Source organism: Nannobrachium achirus (assembly GCF_963921795.1).
Source record: "Nannobrachium achirus genome assembly, chromosome: 9".
Lineage (NCBI taxonomy): Eukaryota > Metazoa > Chordata > Actinopteri > Myctophiformes > Myctophidae > Nannobrachium > Nannobrachium achirus.
In genome coordinates this window covers 31,700,775-31,722,923 of record NC_137818.1, presented here as the reverse complement: position 1 = coordinate 31,722,923, position 22,149 = coordinate 31,700,775, and the positions used below count along the sequence as shown (strand labels likewise).

The 22,149-nt window shown below is 43.9% G+C and overlaps 1 protein-coding gene across 1 annotated transcript; it reads right to left on the bottom strand.

The window, feature by feature from the left end:
• Positions 1 to 4,810: 4,810 nt before the first annotated feature.
• On the bottom strand, positions 4,811 to 5,881 carry neurod4 (neuronal differentiation 4; the record flags this gene model as incomplete). Its single annotated transcript, XM_080733582.1, has 1 exon — positions 4,811 to 5,881. The coding sequence occupies one exon, from the start codon at positions 5,879 to 5,881 to the stop codon at positions 4,811 to 4,813; it is 1,071 nt and encodes a 356-aa protein (XP_080589708.1).
• Between the last annotated feature and the right edge of the window lie 16,268 nt (positions 5,882 to 22,149).

Below are 22,149 nucleotides of genomic sequence, written 5' to 3'. Positions count from 1 at the left end.
TTTTCCAATCTCCGTTTTTCTATCCCCATCCTCATCTAGAGTCTATGTTGTTTGTCACGTTGTGCGATCATGGTCTCCCATTTGAAATGGTTTCAAATGTAAAGGCTACATAAAGTGAAAAAGAAGTGATGCAAAAGTCTCAAATTCAAAATGGTCATAATTAGATTAAATATAAAATATTAGCATCAAACATCAGGCTTGTGATGATGACAAAGATCATGTAGGCTAGTCGAAATAAATATGACAACAGTTGGGGGAGATCAAGATGCCAGCACCATTTCCAGCGCTGTCATTTTCCGGCATATGCTCTGATGTCTGTGAATTGGTAGATGACAAGACCTCACCCCAGGGGAATGAGCCACAGGTCGCAGGCTGCCGCCTTTAGTGATTGCCCTCCTGGCCGACATGGCATTACAGAGCATGTGTTGTCTTCCCAGAGAGACACACATCCTAACCCAGAGATGGTTGAAGTGCTCAATGTCTGATTGCCACCATGTTCCTCTGCTTGTTGTGATTATTGACTTATTGGGAGCCTGTTCTGGGGCCTTATCCTCTGCTTTATGGTTTGAGTATTTTTTCACTTCTATTTTTCATTATTTGTACTATATATTTAGCTGTTTCACAAAATGAAATTGCGTAAAGAAAGCAAAAATAATTATAGGTTAGCAGAAACTATTGTGTTGTATGCTTTTATTAATGACAGACGTTCTCTCTGCAACCCCCCAATGCACATTAATAAACGTTATAATATGACAAACTAATACCCTTATTACTGGCCTGCACTCCTTTGTAATCGTTTATTCAAAGTTAATTCTCGTGGATTACATCCGTATTCAACTCCTGTATCTTTTGGCTCAGGGAAATATCCACGCCACTTTGCTGGATCAAAAGCGCAGTGAGTGACACGGAGCGAGCGTATGCCAGCTTGCTCTGCCAGTACTTTCTCACAGGCCAAACGTCTGCCTGGCTGCCTGTGTGTGCCGCTATGTGTCATTCCTCTGGCCTCTGCCCGGGCTGACACAGAGGAGCAGCGAGGCCAAGGACCTCGTTCACCTCTGCTGCCCTGCACTCGCCCCTTCACCTTCTCCCTCTTTCCTTCCCTAAGCACCCACCCACCCACCCACCCACCACCATCTCTCTCTCTCTCTCTCTCTCCCTCCCTCTCTCCCTCTCTATCTCCCTCTCAAATTTGGCCCAGCTGTCCGTCAGCCCTCCCACAGTTCCCCCAGCTGTCTGTCCTCCCCACACGAGAAGCCCCGCAACAATACGGGTCACAGGTCAAGAGAAAGAACAGGCTGCGCTTACAATGGACCAGTGGCGCCCGCTAAAACAATCGTTCCCTTTTTCTCCGTAGCCTTTTCTCTGCTTGCTGCCAGGACTGGAAAAGACAACCCTTAGGAGAGGTGGATGAAGAGAGAGACCGGGGGGGGTGGGGGTGGGGGGTGGTTTTGATGCCTCCAAGGCGCCTTCCCCTTCTTTGAATTGCCTAAAGGGCCACATTGATAAACACACTCTCTCACTCTCACCACTCCATCTTTGCACTCTGCCCACCCCAGCTCTTTGTTACACTCAAGAGCCATGGTGTTGTTCAACACAGTGGAATCAAACTCTTGAGTCATTTGTTTGTTGATATGAATGTGTTTTCCCCCTGGTAGCATGCTGCAGGTTAATTTGAGCAGATTGACATTTAATTTTCAGATGTTTCACAGATTCCATAGTGTCTTTCCTAGTGTGAATATGTTCCAAGTAGAGTTCCGGGGGTTACATTTGACAATTCATTTTTTTATTTGACATCCTATGTTGACAAGATGAGAAATACTTAGTAGAAGGCTTTGAAAAAGGCCTACTTTTAAAATGATTGCAAGAGGGTTTTGTTTCCTTTCCTCCAGCGTGTTAAATTATTCCAAAATGAGTTCTTGCCCTAGAGTGTTTTGGCATGAGCTAGATGGGAAAGTGTTCCATTTGGGTGCATGGGGGGAATGACATATTCACCTGTTCTGCAGAGCTGTTTTCCCATGGCCCACAGCAGCCTGCTGCCTGAATGACATCACACACACATGCACGCACACACACACACACACACACACACACACACACACACACACACACACACACACACACACACACACACACACACGCACACATGCAGTACTCTAAACTAGCAAGTGAGTTTTTATTAATCTACCCCTAATAAGAGTGTTTACGGAATATACCATACTCACACCAAGACATCTCAAGCCACTTATGAAGCAAATACTATTGCTCTGAGTGAAAATGGCCTAATTTGTCATTGTGCAGTGATGCATGAAAGTGGGACACTTTAGTTTACTGTAATAATTATCACTTTGGGTTATTTAGAAATTCTATTGACATTTCCTGCTACAGTATTTGCATGTAACCATTGCTAATGGAAAATGTGCAGTATGGTGCTATATTAACAATTATGGCTGACTTGGGTGATTTGAAGGGTATAACAGCTGCATGGGAAATACATTTATTTTTTTATTTTTGTGTGTGTTTTTGGCTTGAGATGATTAGTAAAATGACTTTGTGGGACCATAAAATGTCAATCGGTCCATTAAGCCAATAAGAAATTATTTAGGTGCCATGGTGCTATCTTTGGTGTTGATTGTAATTATATGAGGGAAAAACACCAGCATTAATAGATGTGCTGTTAAACCCTTTTGTTAAGCCCATAGCGTTATAATATAATAGAGGGCGGGCTGCCCCGCCCCCAGCTATTCATTTCAATGAAAGTTGCTCAGTGGTGTTTGAAGCACAGATATAAAGAGCTAGATGCCTTGGTCGCCTCTGCAGTTAATTGGAGCGATGTGCAAAAGTTCTAGTCTGGACTTCCTGGAAAAACCAAGGGAACGCTGTCAGTCAAAGTGACTACTGGCCAATCACAGCGCGACTTTTCCGGGACTTATCCAAGGACCACAAATCAATTCAACAGAGCCATTTCCGATGTTGCAGCTGTTCTCACAGGCTGTGTACGTAAAGACCCGCCCCCACCTGCCTCTGATTGGCCTGGCAACTTCCCTATGTGTGACGCACGCGGAAGCAATGAACACGGAAGTGATGAAGATTCCCTTGGTTGCTAAATGCATACGCCCCCTAGCCGAAGGAGGAGTCTACCTTTCTATGTCTATGTTGGCCTAGATAAGTAAGAACATTTTGCGGATGTCTTGAACACGGAGCAGTCGCACTAGGGTACGCATTAGCATTAGCATACACACGCGCAGTAACATTTTAACTGCTATCCCAGGTTTGACCACCAGGTGAAAGCTGCTTCAATGTGCTTCAATGCTCTACGGCGCTTCTGGGCGCTTGGTTAAACCACAGAATAAAATCCTCAATGTTGAATGAACTCTCGAGTCTAACAATGTTTTACACTCGCAGAGTTCAATTGGCACTGAGGATCATATTGCGCATTGTCAGATATATTATCTTAATTAGTCAAATCATGGGAGAATTGAGTATTAGGGGTCGTAGTGCAAGTGAGTGGGCGAGTTGCCAGATTTCCAGCGCTTTTTTGATTCATGCAGAAAATAATGGCTGTAGTTCACATTCTGTAAGCCAAAAGAGTTTCACGTTTTGTTCTATGGCATGAACTACTGTAGTTAATATCTCATCCATGAATTATGAATAATGCATTTTTTTATGTCGGTTTCAAGTGTGGCTCAAAACTGTAAAAAGTGTGTTATCTTGTTGAGTAAAATTTGACAGCATAAAAAACGCAAACTCAAGGCAAACTGTTACTATGGAAATAGTATATAATATAAGAATATTTATTCAATTAAGTGCGAAACAGCAAAATATTTACAACAGTACAGTATGACAAAAAGTGTGGACACCAACTGAAACAAATACCTGAATGACCTCAAATAAATAATCTAAATACTTCAGTAAAGCTGCCAGTGACTGACAACAAACTATTGAAGACTGAAACAAAACAGTGCTGGAAATAATATATACAAAAAAGACAAGACAATTATCAAAATAAATATTAAATACAGTTATAAATAGATGCATTTCTCTCCATATGGCAAAAAGGACATGGCTATAGGCCTCAGTGCACAATTCATGTTTCTGCTGTTATTCATTTTCTAATCAGCATACAGAGCTTTTAACAAAGTCCTCTTTCAGTTTTTGAGCGGTGGTCACACCGTCTCCATAGCGTGGCCGTGTGTGTAGGTATGTATGTTTGTATGTGGGTGGGTGGGTCTGTATGTAGCCTGAAGCCTGTGGTGTAGTACCTTTTATGACCACACATGTTAAGGGAGGGGCGCTGTTTTCAGGCCAGGCCAGGCCAGGCACACACACACACGCACACGCACACACACACACACACAGGCGGGAAGGGGGGAGGGGGTGGGTAAACCACCGCTCAGTTCACACGGGTGTGATTTTTTTCTTCTTCGAGACCATGCACATGCAAAACCTGTGCAGTGGCTGTACCTGGATATCTGTTTTGGTCAACTAATTGTCAGGTATAGTATACCTGGTAACAACTGAGGGGGCATCTTAATCAGAAACGATGAGAATCAAAACAAACAAATTCAAACAAACAAAAACAAAAAAACATAAAAACAAACAATAAATTATGTTTTAATTAGAGGTGCATGTTTGTACAGTATCAGGTAGATTGAGTTTTGGTGAGGGAGTCCCTCTCTCTCACAGAGCATTCCATGCTCTCCCAGAGTACCAGACATTGTAAATGCAAACCATTTCTACACAAGTCGACAGCCAGCAAGTTCAGCGAGGAGTGTCTTTTGTGCGTCTCCTCTCGCAGGTCTCACAGCCGTTTTCACTCACTGTAAATTGTGCCCATTTGAGAGGCAACCATGTGAGAAGGCGTGAAGGAGTCAAAGGCCATGTCCAGAGGCAGCTCATAGCGCGAGGCCTGGAAGAGCGTGTGGCCCTGAGGGCCTCCTGGCAGGCCGCCCATGGAGGCTGCAGGGAAATGGTGGGACGAGAGGTAGTGGGCCGGATGTCCAGGGTGGGCGGTGTAGTTCCTCTCCACCTCGTGGGGGGAGGGCTCCTGCTTCAGGGCAAAGTTGCCACTGATGCTGAGCGGGGGAGTGAGGGGCCCGTCGTAAGGGGGGGTGCCGCTGCTGCACTCGTTAGGGGAGGGGTTGTCGTAGGCTGACCCCTTGAAACCCTTCATGTGGAGGAGATGGGATGCCTCCAGAGACCCGTAGGGGGGGCTGGGCAGGCCCGGGGATGGGTAACTGAGGGGATGGCCGACCGGACCCCCCACGCCACCGGCCCCCGGGCCGCCACACTTGTCCTCCAGTTTGGTGAGCATCACGGGAGTCGGTCCCAGCTGCAGGCAGCCGGCCACGAGGTTGCTGGTGGGCTGAGACAGGCCTTTGCACAGCATCTCCACAAAGCCGTGGCTCTCCGGAGACTGGCCGCTCTCCAGCACCTCGGACAGGGCCCAGATGTAGTTGCGTGCCAGCCGCAGGGTCTCGATCTTGGACAGCTTTTGGGTCTTGGAGTAGCAGGGCATCACTCTCCGCAGACTCTCCAGGGCGTCGTTCAGCCCGTGCATGCGAGACCGCTCGCGGGCGTTGGCCTTTACGCGGCGCGCGCGGAACCTCTCCACTCTAGCTTTGGTCATCTTCTTCTTCTTGGGTCCCCTGCGTTTGGGAGCCCTCTCTCCATCTGGCCCTATCTCCTCCTCATCATAATCATCCTCCTCCTCCTCCATGTCCTCACTGCCCAGCTCTGTGGAGTCCCGCATCAGCCCATAGCGCCCTCTCATCTCTGGGCTCTCCTCTTCTCCATCCTGGGAGCTCACCTCCTCCTCCAGCCAGCCCAGGGAGTTCACCAAGTCACTCACATCCCCAGGCTTCCCAAATGGTTTGGTCATCATTGTGATCTGAAGAATCAGGGCAAGATTATTGAATGAATATAAAACAACTATATAGACATGCTGTCAACTAAAAAAGGAATTAATTCCCATGCCACTAAGATGACTTTAAATTGCTTACTAAATTAAGTGACATTATTATTATTATTATTATTTATTAATATTCAACCATCTCTTATTTGCTGTGTAACCTGTGAAATGCAGTCTGAGTGCAGTCGTTTCAGCACCGCTTTCGTGGACAGCTCACTCTCAGATCATGGTTCATTTAAATATTTTCTAGTGAGTAAATGCACTCACTGTAGGCTATTTGAGTATCTTTTTTAATGTTCCCCTGCTATGTGGTCGCTTCAGAGAAGCTGGAAATCTGGGACATGGCAGGATTTATTTCCATATAGGCTAAAAAGATTAAATTGGGGCAGCATACAAATCAACACACATGGAGTTGTGCACAAAAAAAACTTCCTCTATTTGTTTTGCTGTATATATTTAATGTTTGATTATTTGTTTTTGTTTTTTTCAATTAGATTTTCTTAAATGTGGGACCCAGTGGAAAAAGAGGGTATGCATTTGAAATTGCACAACAGGCTTAATGGTTAATAAATGATAGGCTACATTAAATACAGGCCTCTTAAAAGCAAAGCAAATACCATTGTTCTGAACAAAATTGTCCTAGTTTGTAATTGTGTAGTGGTGCGTAGGCCAAATGTAGGACAGTTTCATTTAATTAATGAATAACAACAACAACAGAACACGCACGCGCTTAATTGTGTCTGACCTGCATGCAATTATAAGACTAGTGACAATTAAAACATTTGTTTTCTTACATTGCAAACGAGTACGACCCGCTCATTAATTTTTGAAATGTGTTTTTATCGCATGAAAAAAGCAACACATTAAATTAGGATATTATAAAATATTAAAGCAGGTGAATTCAAAATAATGCCCCAAACCGCCCAAAGAATTGTGGAAAGTGGATTCCAGGGCCTCTTTGGGTTCCTTTAGGGGGGCCTAAATTGACCAAGTCTGTAACTCTGACAGTGTAGGCTATTATAGTGGAACCAAATGGACCCTGACGCGTTCATGTGGTTCCATGTGTATACGCTGGCAGACCTTGAAATCTAAAAGTTTGAGAAACACTGATCTAAGAAACCATATCACCATATCTCACTCCTATACTGGAAATAATGCTGTTGCATAGGTCTATACAATATACCAAAATGTTACGCACATGTAGGCTACATTTGATGGTCTTTTTATTCTCTCTGCTCTTTTTTTTTTTTTGCACTCTTTCTTTTCCTTAAATCTTTCTTTTTTTTTTGCTATTGTTGCCAATATGCCAGCATTTTCTGACTCTGAAGGAAGCCAAACCAAAATAGGGTTTACTCTTGTCTTATGTAGCCTACCTGTAAGATGTAACAATATAAAGTAGGCTAACCTTGAACCTTGAGAGATTTCCAGCAAAAGTTTCTTAAAATACAAGAGCCTATTGGGAGAGGAACTCACCTGTCTTGGATCCACAACTCGCTCCAACAACTCTATAAGCGCTAATAGTTTCAGAGATCAACAGCCCAAGGTGAATATAGTCCAGTCTCCCACTTCTTCTGTGACGCTCAGATAGCGATAGCCATCAACACGAGTGGGACTCTCATCATAGACTGCACGCAGTGTGTCTGGAGTTCTGCCTTTAGCGACCCGATTAAACCCCTCCTCCTCCTAGACCCACCCAGCCATGTCCAGCTGATCCAAACGCGCGTGGCGGGCTCGTGGCCAAAAGTTGCACCAAACGCACGCACACAGACACAAACATATGCACGCACGTCGTTGTGGCAGCCTTTGTGTTGCGTGTGTGTGTGTGTGTGTGTGTGTGTGTGTGTGTGTGTGTGTGTGTGTGTGTGTGTGTGTGTGTGTGTGTGTGTCAGTCAGTGGGATAAACTAAGTACATTAGCCTATAGTACAATTTTGAGGTATTTTTACTTTAGCCTGTTAACAGGCTACTGGAGTATTTCCAATTTTCAATATTTTACTTACTACATAGGCTATAGAGGCAAATATTGTAGTCTACTTTTACTCTAGGCCTATGCAATCAATTAGGCTATAGGCCTAGGCTATATGACATTGTTGTTAGAGTAAGGTGGGGTAAAAGGCCCCCCCTAAGGAAAATGTCTATTTTATGACCAATTAAAATACATTTTGATATTAATTCAGTATGTACATGTTAACAATGCTTTACCCAATACACCTATATGGGCACCATGTTGAAAAATTAGATACATTTGATTTTATAGTACAAAAAGAAAAACATGTAAAAAGGGCCTATTGCCCCACTACTGGGGTAATAGGCCCCCCTCTATGGGGTAATAGGCCCCCTTCTATGTCCTGGAGCAGAATAAGTGCTACAATCATGAAAATTGCCATGAGCATTTTCCATGGGTCACTTGACAAGATAATTGTCAGAGGAATTTGAATTTTCAAGATGGTGGCCATTTTTCAAGATGGCTGACACCTTAGTGGAGCAGTTATGTGATATAATAGTTTATTTGGTGATATAAGTATGAACATTGGCATGAGCAGTCTCTGTGGGTCACTTGACAATTAGCCACCCACAGCTACTTGAAATTTCAAGATGGCGGACATTTTTCAAGATGGCCGACACCTTGTGGAGCAGTTAAGTGATATAATGGTTTATTTGGTGCTCCACTAAGGTGGTGGCCATCTTGAAAAATGGCTGCCATATTGAAATTTCAAGTAACTGTGGGTGGCTAATTGCCAAGTAAGTCTGGGTTTCCGAGGCTAATTGCCAAGTGACCCACAGAGACTACTCATGCCAATTTTCAGGCTTGTATCACCAAAATACCCAGGGGGCAAAGGAAGGTGTGCTGCATTTGCCCCGACATAAAAGGTTGTCCACCAGAAATATTATCTATGACCCAAGTAGGATCACAACCTATATGGACAACCCGGTCAATTTGTACAACAAAGTCCAATATGGCCGCCTCAATATTAGCCCCTATTAGTTTTAATGGGGGGTGAATAGGGCAACATTTTAAACTGAGGGATATTGCCACGAAACTTCACAGGTTGATCAATGGTATACATATGAACATTTTTTTGTATTGCAAGTTTCCATGAAATCCAATATGGCCGCCACAATATGGCTGCCATAATGTAAGGACCCAGAAAATAGGTTTTGCCTCTAACTTCTGAACCAGATGAGCTAGAAACGCAAACTTGGTGTCTATTTCATGGTGTCTGACCATGGGAGACTCAATGGAATAGCTAATTTTATTATTGGGTGTGTCTGGACCTTTATTGTGCATATTTGCAAGATGGTGGACTCCCAAAATAGAGCTTTAACATAATTTCTACCATGATTGTTGACTGCTTTTGCAAATACAAGCAATATGAATCCATTTGCTAAGATTTATGGCACAGAAGGGACTTATACCTGTATTATTCTTGAGTTTGCATGTTGTCAAAATGGCTGTAAACGAGATATTATATTTCCTGTCCGATTCTACTGTATGTAGTTGTAGCAATGACTTCAGATAAAATCAGAGACCAAAACAATGTATCTTAGAAATTATTTTTTTATTTAAAAAAAAAAGAAAAAAAGAGAGAGATTATCTCAATGAAATGAATGCAACTGCCTTTTTGGGTCTTTCACACATAGACATGCACATGCTTTCCAACAACTTCAGCTTCAGGGAAATTATAATGAACACATGATTAAAACAGGCTGCATTATAATGCAAATAATTGCTAGTCACTATCACTGTCATGTGTACCTATCCTGCTGCATCTTGTCTCCAGTCCTTGGCAACGACACCCCAAGTAGCATGCAATTCCCTTCTTCGCACATGAAGTTCAATCACCCGAGAGAGACTTGGAGTAGAACCGCTGCTCCTTCACTTGGAAAGGAGTCAGCTTAGGTGGTTCGGGCATCTAGTACGGATGCCCCCCGAGCGCCTTCCTAGGAAGGTCCTCGATGCACGTCCCACTGGGAGGAGACCCCGTGGCAGACCTAAGACCAGATGGAAGGATTATATATCCAGACTGGCCTGGGAACGCCTCGGTATACTCCCAGAGGGAGTGGAGGAAGTTGCGCAGGATAAGGAAATCTGGAAGTCTCAGTTGGAACTGTTACCCCCGCGACCCGATTCCGGATAAGCGGTTGAAGATGGATGGATGGATGGATGGCACATGAACAGTTTTTCTGGCAGCCTTTGATACAGCTACATGATATTGCCTTGTCCATTGATATAGGCCAGGCTGGCTCTGTAGATGTACAGGGGACTGCCTTCCCATCACTGAGAGACCATCCATATTCAGTGAAGCAAGGGATGTCTGGCTTCGCGATGTGTGCAGTTTTATCTATTATGGCTGCAAGAGCAGCTCTTTTCAGGTGCAGGGCATTTTCTGTAGGTGGCAGCAGCTTCAACAGGGTTGATCGGTTATTTAGGAACTTGTACACTCTCAGCTTTGCCAGGTCAAAGTCCTCCGAATGGTCAGCTTTTGATGCATATACAGCTATTGTGAGGTCTCTAGCCTGATTCTTGACATCCTCTGAGAGGGAATAAGCGGAATTTTCACCAAACTCCTGAAGTGCAGGGAGATCTAGACCCATGCTGGTCTTGAACCATGCCTTCTTTCCAGTGAAAAAGGGATAGCTGGTGGTATCTCTGCCACTCAGGCTGTGAATAAAGGGCAGGGCACGACACTGTGCGAGTCCAAGGGCTGAGACCATGTGATGGATAGGAAGATATGCATCCTGCTCTGTTCTCACCCACAGCTCTGGAAGGTCTAGGAGGTGGGTGGCAGCATGATATAGATGCCTATATCATGCTGCCGCCATGGGAAGGCAGTCCCCTGTCCATCTACAGAGCCAGCCTGGCCTATATCAATGGACAAGGCAATATCATGTAGCTGTATCAAAGGCTGCCAGAAAAACTGTTCATGTGCGAAGAAGGGAATTGCATGCTACTTGGGGTGTCGTTGCCAAGGACTGGAGACAAGATGCAGCAGGATAGGTACACATGACAGTGATAGTGAGTAGTGACAATTATTTGCATTATAATGCAGCCTGTTTTAATCATGTGTTCATTATAATTTCCCTGAAGCTGAAGTTGTTGGAAAGCATGTGCATGTCTATGTGTGAAAGACCCAAAAAGGCAGTTGCATTCATTTCATTGAGATAATCTCTCTCTTTTTTATTAATTTTTTAAATAAAAAAATAATTTCTAAGATACATTGTTTTGGTCTCTGATTTTATCTGAAGTCATTGCTACAACTACATACAGTAGAATCGGACAGGAAATATAATATCTCGTTTACAGCCATTATGACAACATGTAAACTCAAGGATAATACAGGTATAAGTCCCTTCTGTGCCATAAATCTTAGCAAATGGATTCATATTGCTTGTATTTGCAAAAGCAGTCAACAATCATGGTAGAAATTATGTTAAAGCTCTATTTTGGGAATCCACCATCTTGCAAATATGCACAATAAAGGTCCAGACACACCCAATAATAAAATTAGCTATTCCATTGAGTCTCCCATGGTCAGACACCATGAAATAGACACCAAGTTTGCGTTTCTAGCTCATCTGGTTCAGAAGTTAGAGGCAAAACCTATTTTCTGGGTCCTTACATTATGGCGGCCATATTGTGGCGGCCATATTGGATTTCATGGAAACTTGCAATACAAAAAATGTTCATATGTATACCATTGATCAACCTGTGAAGTTTCGTGGAAATATCCCTCAGTTTAAAATGTTGCTCTATTCACCCCCCATTAAAACTAATAGGGGCTAATATTGAGGCGGCCATATTGGACTTTGTTGTACAAATTGACCGGGTTGTCCATATAGGTTGTGATCCTACTGGGTCATAGATAATATTTCTGGTGGACAACTTTTTATGTCGGGGCAAATGCAGGTTTCCCAAAAAAAGGCTGGTTTGCCCCCTGGGTAAAATAACCCTTTATATCACATAACTGCTCCAATTAGGTGTCAGCCATCTTGAAAAATGTCTGTCATCTTGAAAGTGTCCATTTCAAAGTGACCCATGGAAACTGCTAATACCAATTTTCACGTTTGTATCATTAACTGAACAATTCTGCCAAAAATAAGCAGTTATTCTCTCCATGGGGCAAAAAGCCTCCGGGGGCTTCTTACCCCACACGAGGGGGGGGCCTATTACCCCAACGCTGTCATTTCAAAGAGTGTCATCTTAAATCTTAAACCTTTTTTATTTTTTTATTTTTTTAAGTTGATAATTTATCATAAGGCCTTCCTAATGATATACAAAAAATAAGTGAAGAGGTTCAACTTATTTACACCGAGTTTGGAACATTTTCACAGTGACAAAGAATTAGATCAGTTTATCTTAAATGTGTTTGATTGAGAAAGTTATGACCTGGATTAAGGTGAGACAATGAAATTTGGTATCCATGAAGAGCTAAGGATGCCAGGAATGTGCTGAAATCAAAATTTTTGCCACCTTGTAGTTCTGTAGTCAAATACAGCTGGGGGGCTTATTACCCCAGGGGGGCCTTTTCCCCCACTCTACCCTACTAGTTAGCCTACTTCGTAGATTTTAATTATTATTAAGCTACAAAACGTAGGCCTACATTAATTAAGCACTTCCTTCATCCTTATTGGTATTTCAGCCATTTGAAAATAGCATTTTTACACATTTTGAAATACATTTGAAACTTGTGAATGGGAGCAGGCCTACTTTTGGTAAGCTTTTTAAGTAGCCTATATTCTTATGCAGACATGCAGGCTACTTTTGCAGTGTGCACTAGTGTTGTAGGCCTACTTGTCCCTTTTGCGCTAACCCGTTTGGTTTAATTAAACAGAATACAACTAAACTCAAACACTGGTCAGCCAGCGTGCTATTTGTTTAATACAATAAGACTATCGCGGCTATGACGTCCTGTGAAATGTGAATGATAATCTCCATTGACTGTCTCACTGTCCACTCCAGTGTTAGTTGGATTAGGATTGTTTCCACTTAATTACGCGCTTGCTGAGTAAGAGACGCTCTTCAATCTCAGGTTATGTAAGTGGTTTTGACAGTTTAGTGTGCAGAGAGCAGGTGTGTGTGTTGTTCACCCGCTCATTCAATTGTTTTCTTCCGCTTATTAGCGTCATATTCTGCCCCTCAATGTGCCCCCACAATCTATGGGACGAGTCAATCCAGAATAAACCGTTTGACGGAATCGATCGATCACGGACAGATCTATAGATTAGATTAGATAGATATCCCAGACAGACAGACAGACAGACAGACAGACAGACAGACAGACAGACAGACAGACAGACAGACAGACAGACAGACAGACAGACAGATAGATAGATAGATAGTCCATAACATTTCCAGTTTCAAGTTTTTCTTAATCCACTAAATAGTCTTGTCTATGAATAGGCTATGTGATGCTGATACTTGACTTTTTTAATTTTTTAGCTTTAATTAAATAATAGTCTACAACATGATCCTCCCTCTCCCTCTCTCTCTCTCTCTCTCTCTCTCTCTCTCTCTCTCTCTCTCTCTCTCTCTCTCTCTCTCTCTCTCTCTGTTTTATAAGTTAAGACACTTGCGCATGGTCCAACTGTTTACTCACTAATCTTTCTGCCCCGCCCCCGGCCAACACAGGGTATGCACTTTTTTTTCATCCAATTTTAACAACAAATGCCTTGGCATAACAAACGCTTGCTGCAAGTAGGCCTTGTGCGTGGCGAGCCGCCTCGCGCTGGGGGTTCATTGTAATCATTAGCCATTGACAGCCTGGGCTTGCGAGTCGCACGTGCCCCCGCATTGATCCCATTGTGTGTGCAAAGGCGCACATCTGTGCTTGAGACTGTGTCCCCATCTCTCTCTCTCTCTCTCTCTCTCTCTCTCTCTCTCTCTCTCTCTCTCTCACTCACTCTCAGGCTATATCTTTTCCCACCTTAACTATGTTTTACATGTTTTGGCTTGAGTTATGGTCACATGGCTAATCAGTAATATTGCACAAAATAGGCACTTATCCAACCACTTATTGAACAAACCTGAACAGATGGCCAGATATATAGGAAGCGGTGGGGGTGCAGCCAGGGGGATGGAGGGGGAGGGGGGGATTGCAATCTGTTGCTTGGATGCTCACGCGTCACTCGCCTGCCCAAGTTGATGTCTCGTGCTGAAACAGCATATTATCCCAGCTTGCTAACGGCCGCACACTCCTTATCAGCTCACTGCCCGTGAAAGCGTGCAGGATGAGGCGAGAAACGGTCTCTCCCCATGTGGACCGTCCGTAGCCTACTTTGCATGCAAGCGATGTGAAGGGTCTGCTTGGAGAAGGCTCCCCAGGTACATGCATCCCTGTCAGCGGTGTCACAAGTGGGGGGAAAGTGGGACTGAGTTACTAGGGCCCAAGGTGGAGGGGCCTTAATTATGTTATACTTTAGCTATTTTTGAAAAGTTGTGAAAATGTGTGCAAATCTTTGAATATATGTATTTTTTTAAGCTAGAATTTTGCTTCTGGGGGGTCCCTGGAACAACATATTTTGAGATAAGTTTGAGCACCACTGACATAGAACGATTTGAAATAGTCAGACACGATTTTTACAAAAATAGCAGATCTACAAAAGCTCGCAGCGCTGCACAAAATAACGTGTAATAATGCGTTGCCAGTGTAAATTAAATGGGTTAAACCCCTCCCCCTATGAAGAACATTCATGGGGGGCCCGCAGTGAATCCTTGCACCCATGCAGGGCTCAGAATTTGGTGCGACACCCCTGGTCCTGCTCACAACCTCTCTGTCCCATGAGCCCCGAGCCATGGCCTTCACCACACCTGCAGCCTGCATCAGGGAATTGGGGCCTCAATCCCTTGTTGGATCCCAAATGACTGACTGACTGTAGCTGAGGGGAATTGTGCCCTACTCCCACTTGAACTGTAACATATAGAGATAGCCAGCCTTGTGGAAGAGGTCACACAGGCACACAGTTGAACACACCTGATCAGAACTCAACTTGAGGTCAGTTTCCATCGCCTGAACTTGGGTGCTCAGCAGCTATACAAACACTGGTCAAATGAGCACATTATACAACAAAGTATGAAATACACATCTGATGTAGAATGCATTCTGAAGGTGGTCAACATGATCAACATATCTCAGGATGTTATTGGTGTTATCACTGGAATTCTTTTGTACCACCTGAAATGAAACAGCTTAACAGTGGCACAGTTTTGGGCATGTCATAATAGGCGAACATTCAGCAAAAGTAGGCGACCATTTGGTTAAAATAGATAAACATTTAGCTATTTTCGCTATTTGACATACAACAAAGTACATGAGTTAAAGTGGTTTCTATAATATTTAATGATGTGTAAAATGGTCTCTCAGATTTAAATATCACACTCAATTCAAGGACCTCACGCAGGCTGATCAAAATCTGTATTTTATTCAAACATTTCTCCAGAATGAGAACCAGTCTGGAATCTCTCATTAGCTTTTTAAGTGCTGTTGTTATTATTACTACTGCCCCCACCCCACCCCTTACAAAACCACTGCCACAAGTGAGTTGTCTCTCGCTCCGGTCCCTGGGGATTCAGGGAGGAATTGGGGGGATTCGTACACACTGTGCTGACAGATGGGTCCTTGTTCCTGTCTTTTTCTCCACCTCCATCTCCCTGTCCCTTTCCTTCGCTAAAACACAGACTCACACACACACACACACACACACACACACACACACACACACACACACACACACACACACACACACACACACACACACACACACACACACACACACACACACACACAGACTGCACGAATACAATAGGAATTAAAGCTCTGCACACATGCTCCCTGGGCCGCTACTGAAAGCTGAGCCCCTTGTACTATTCATAAAAGGATGGAGGGAGCTTGGATGAGTGCAAGGGTGTGTGTGTGTGTGTGTGTGTGTGTGTGTGTGTGTGTGGGTGTGTGTGTGTGTGTGTGTGTGTGTGTGTGTGTGTGTGTGTGTGTGTGTGTGTGTGTGTGTGTGTGTGTGTGTGTGTGTGCATGCGTGCATGAGCGAGAGACCGTGCGACTGTGTGTGTGTGTGTGTGTGTGTGTGTGTGTGTGTGTGTGTGTGTGTGTGTGTGTGTGGGTGCGTGTGCACACGCGTGTGCGTGCATGGGTGGGTGTTGAGGGACAGAGTTGGGGAGAGAGGAGAGGGAATGTTCTCTAATTTCTAAAATGAAAGGTTTTTCTTGATAGCAGAAACATTTTACAGTTATTTGTGCATTTTAAAGTTTCAGCTAACCATTTGACAATACCTAAAAAGAGAGTGGAAAATTCGTTCAACTTTGGGTTAAATGTTGCATTGTTTGTGCAACATGCACACATTTAATCTCATATATAGCCTTCATAATAAGGGTATCATACTAAAACAAGTGCCTTGAGTTTTTTTCTTTTTCTTTTTCAATTCCAAATGTCTGTCAAGCAACAATCTCTCTTGCACAAGTATGAGATTTGTTCTTGACAGCATGCTAATTTGTCTGCCTGTACAGTGTATGTGCATGGTTTACAGCCACTGTGTGAGTTAAGAAATCCCTGGGCTCAACTCTCTCCATTTGCTGCTCAGTGAGCCTGAATATGGTTACAAAGCAGACTTTCCTGAGGGAGAGGCTGACAGCCCCTCTGACTCCACAGTACACAGGGGAGCATCAGTGTGCACAGAGATGGACTATTAACCTCTTTTTAATTGTACCTATACAAACCGTCTACTCTACAATGATTCTGGTGTGTTTGCTATCGAATCTAGTAAAGCCAGGCTCTAAACATAGAACGATAGACATTGGCTAGATCACTCTAAAGTAGACCATTCATTTAACAGAAACCAGAAAAGCCATAAAATCCTTCATCCAGACAGTGATGGGGGAGATGAGAATGGAGACCTATGTCTGTGTGTAAATCAAAGCCATATTATACACAGAGACTACTAGATAATTGAAAGCGTAAAATTGCTAATTTCCACACTGCGCCACCTGCAGCCAACTGAACATAATCTATCTCGCTGTGCCTCAACACACAAGACACATGATATCTGTAGATTCACGTACACTTACATATGGAATAGTGTGACTTTGAGCCAGAATTTCAAAAGCTTTTGTGAACAGACGTGGTGTGAATCCACTTGGAGTGAAAAACAAATTGTCTCGTTAGTGGTATCACAAAGTAAGTTTTGATAAGCTCTGTTATGATTAGAGCCAAGAAATATGAGCACAGATTGTTTGCAGCTCATTCCCCTTCCTTTGGGCTAATGGATTTGGAAAACATTCCAATTGGACAGAAATGTAGCTTCAGAATGGGAATTGGGCCCGGGGGCTATTCTCACTAAGTGGGGAGAGATCCATTAAACAAAGGTGCCTGTGGTCTCACATTCAGGATACTTTACAACCTCCATCCCAGGGCATCAACAGTGTTTTTGGGTGTGCAGTTAGAAGGGGGCAGAAGGGGGGGGGGGTTCCATCTGCCATGCTGGCGGTCCGCAGGGAGACGGGCATATCCCTGGGGTATTTTGGAGAGAGCGGGAGAGAGAAGGGCTGAAAGGATTACACCCAACCACTAATCAAGGATTGTAATCTGTGGGCCCCCATATACAATCCCCTCCACTCCTACAAACAACAATTTGAGATGGAGGATATAGGACCTCGGCGTACAGGGATGTCTACCTGACACCGGAAACCTGACAAATACAAGAACTAATAGCCTACTGGTGTTGTTTTTTAAATTGGGAGAATTAATTGCGTAGGTGTGATTGGCAGACAGCCAGTGTCTCTGTGATCAGGTGCAAGTGTCCCACAAGTGACCCAGTCTGATTTCCAATGTGGCCATTATGCAAATTCAGCAAGAAGCCAAGCCAACCTAAATTAGTCCAACGGAAAAAAGCAACTTTCTAATGAAATTAGATTGCCATAGATTTGTATTATGTTGGGTTGTATTGTATCGTTGTGAATGATTAAACATGTATGTATATGGGGGCACGGTGGTGCAGTGGTTAGCGCTTCGCCTCACAGCTAGAAGGTCCTGGGTTCGATTCCCGCCGGGGGACACTGTGGGTGCTGGGGGCGTGTTTCTCCCTCCGCGTCATCAGCGCCCACACCCTAGGTGGGGTCGGCGATTGGGCCTTTCTGTGTGGAGTTTGCATGTTCTCCCTGTGTCTCCTAGGGTTGATACCCTCACAAAAACATGCAGTAATCCTGGTCTCAATAATGCCTCCCCCTGGCCAGCCGGGGCGCTTGATGGAGGGGAAAGGAACTGGTTGGAATAATGTGTTCCTTCCACGCGCTACGTCCATCCCGGGGAAATCCCCCCTGTCAGGTGAAAAGAAACTTGGACTACTCATGCATTGAAGGAAGCATGAGGTCAGTCCGTTGTCTCCCCAGGCGCAGCAGAGGGAGAGTAGAGCCCAGGATTACATAGGCACTGGGTGAAAAAGGGTTGCAAAATCGTGGGATAAAAAAAAAAAAAAAAAAAAAAACATGTATCCACAAGTTTCCGCGGGAGTTTACTGGAGACTATCAGGACCAAACTTCCGGGTTTAACAGCAGACATACAAGCTCACGTCGCGTCGCAGATGCAACCCGTTGTGAGCTTGTAAATCGGCAGCGGAACCTCGGTGCAGACGTTTGCGCAATGCACTATGGGGCGTAGGAAACTCGTGGATAAACATGATCAAATATTTATAAATCACACCCAATGTGAAGTGAGTGGTGGTCGTGCTTGCATAACGTCTTCAGACTAGGATTTGAGTCTAGGATGTACAGGCTATGCTACACACACACACGTTTTGCTATGGCAAAACGGTGAGGAAAAAGGCTACAGACACACGCACAGCCACTCTATGGAGCTCTATGCTACACACACACAGCCACTCTATGGAGCTCTATGCTACACACACACGTTTTACTATGGCAAAACGCTGAGGAAAAAGGCTACAGACACACACACAGCCACTCTATGGAGCGGTTTACCACCGCTCAAAAAGTTCAACATTTTGACCTTCATCTAAATAACCCACGGGTTATAATTTAGATGCTGTAAATACTGTAGATGTGTGAAAAAGATGATCATCCAGCCATAGATTTTTCATCTCATTATCTTCAGGTGACGATCCTAAAGCTGGCGCTTGTCGAAAAGAAGTATGCCAGCAAGCAACACCGTCATATTACAGAGTATAGGCTTAAGAAGACTAATCTTTTTCTTTCTGTCTTGAATGATTGGAAACCCATGCATGCACCACAAGGTGCAGCTGCGGAGTTGTCACCCAGGTAGACCTTTGCATCTTGCATAAGAATGGCAGGGAATCAAGTTGCCACTAGTTTCATGCCCCCTCGTCAGTATGGTTTTGATGTCTGGAGCTGCAGGGTGGGGTCCGGGTCTGGGAGATGTGGGTTAAGGCTCCAGGACTTTAGGAAAAGCTGTCTAATGATGGTGCCAGTCCTCCAGGGCATAGGGAACAGGAGCATCCTGGCCTGCTTCTCCTCTACCTCCTGCAGAATATGCCCATTGGCTAGGCAGCCACTAAGCTCTCTATCCCCATAGCCTCATTGTTTAGTGGGCCCAACACTGTCAATATTAAGCCTGGCTAATGTGATCTAGAGGCAGCTGGAGCAGCCACGATTATTACCATGACACAGCCGACTGAGGGGTGTAATATCATTAAAAATAAATCAGGTGGTTTGGAGATTTGCCGTAGCAGGGGGGAAAGGGGGGGCTTTGAATGGCATTAGGTGGGAGAACTGCCATAATTTCATTAGTCAGTGGGGGCACCTCTGAGGATCTGTTGAAACATTTCCTTTAACTTGGAATAATTCAATTTGTTCTCACAACAGCTCATATGAAATGAAAGAAAGAAAAATCAATTAAATATATTTTTTCCAATTAAGTGACCAATTGTTCTGAAATTAATTTAGACATGTTTAGGACTACTATGTAGGCAGTGAGTGAACAACTAAGTTAAGTAAAATATAGGCCTAGGCCCAATTTACATGGAGGGCCAAGTTTGGATTTCCTGATCATAAAGCTTTGGAAATTCACAGGCCTATAATAAAGTCTATTCCTTATGAATAGCCCAAAGCGGTGGATTATTTTCGCACATTAGGCCTATATGGAAAACGTGAGACAGCGCGCTGTCTAATCTTCTTAGTGCTTTGACACGATGCTGTCTGCTCGGCAGACACTCATCAACAATCAGCTGGCCTCGCGTGAGGCGTCACGAAACGAGACCGCAATGAATAGGTTACACGCCAGAGCTGAAAACATCTCTTGATCTTCCTAAATGAAATAGACCTATTTGAAAACCTTTTTTAATCCCAATAAGATTTATAATTTTGATTAAAGATTTGGGATATCTTTGTTACAATGTTGTTTTTCAGTCATTTTTATTATAGGCCTACTGTTTAATCAATGTGCCAGCCCAGAAGTGCCGTTGGTCTCGCAGTAAGGGTCTTATGTCGCTATTGTTCTGAGGCCCGAGACACATTAACGGTGATTTCAAGGCCCATTGAGCGCGCGATGGATTGTGTCGAAAATCCATTGGGGGTCGGTGAGCATCGATTATTGGAGGACGAACGGGCAAAGTAACGCCCAGAGTTGTAAATCTTAGGAGTGACCTCAGCGGTCACTGCGGTGCTAAGCAAGATTATATATGGTTATAATGTGGGGTGAAGGGGGCAGGCGGGCCTAAACAAACAGTCCTTATCCTCACTGACCAACCCCAAATTGAAATTCACCAGCCTACAATTACACAGTTTGAAGGGTTTAATTAAATTGCCTATCCTGCTACGTGATCCTACATCCACGATGCAGTGGAGGCAGAGCAGAATAACTGGTCACCAAGAGAACTCTAGTAGGCTGTAGGCCTACCATTTTATTTTCTATCAACCAAAGTATTTTGAAACTATAGGGCTGGAGATTATTTCACTCAATTTGTATGTAGCCTATTAAAGCATTTTTGTTCATTTACTGTCTTAGCTAGGTTAGTAAAAAACATCAAAAAGAGGCGTGGCTGTTACTGTAAATAATCAATAGGGCCTATAAACAAATTATTTAAATTAGCCTATAATCAACTGTCTAAATCCAACATTTGCTACTGAATTCAGCAATGGTCAAATCCTGCCGTTGTGCAATGTTGACATCTAGTGGCGAATTACTGAATTAGACCTACTTATGGTCCCCAATCCCCATTGACAAAATGTAAAGATGGCTTGATCTGTTTTACATCTGGATGGAATGTTCTAAGAACCAATACCAATTCCATAATCTCTCCAGAAACCTCATATTGCTATATTATCCTGTATTTACTGGTTGTATAGGACCTATATATATATATATATATATATATATATCACTGACCTATAGTCCTACATGAGAGTAACATTATTTGGTTTTGGCATTGTAGCAACAATAAAAAAAATATTTCTAAATAGCCTAGTACATCAGAATGTTGTTCTATACAAACGCATGATTTTGAGTGCAGTTGACTGCATGGTGGAAATAGCTGTCCCTGAGTCTGCTGCTCCAATAGGCTTACTGTTTACCAGGAGGTAGCAGCAGAAACAGTCCACAGGGTGGCAGTGGCCCTTGATAATCCTATGGTCTTTAAAATAACAAAAGCCATTGTTTATATACCTGCTGTTTGCTGAATGCTGTTTGTAGACCACAGTTCAGCAGAGTTTGTCCTGAAGTTCAGGGATTTAGAACTCAACCCCAGCGTGTGCAGCTGAGAATGGTTTCCAACACCTCTGCCTGCCCCTCAACCTCTACCCCATCCTCTACTCTCTGTATGCCATGCCTGCATGCATGGCCATGCACAGCTCAAACTTGGTGATTACGTTTACAGAGAACATGACAGTGATATAGGCCTGATCACTGACAATGTATAAAGTTCAAGTTGTCTGTTTGTAGAATTGCCTTTTCCCTTTTCTTCTTCTTCCTCCATATATCATCGTCTAATGAAATGTACAACTCAGTGTTGCGCAGCCACAACCATCTCTCTGGTCAAGAGGTCAGCCTCTGAAGGTGGTCTGTACAGGTGGTGATTATGTGTTCTGTGGTCTGCTCAGGCTCGCCACACTTGCATGCTGCGCTGTCTTTCAAGGCCCATTGACTTGAAGCAACCAACACCGGTAAGCGGGCGGTTCAGCAGAGTAGATCATGTACTGGGCTTTCCGTGCCATGTTGATGGTAGCAGCCTATTGCCGGAGGCCTCACACCTCTCCCCTCTCCTGTCC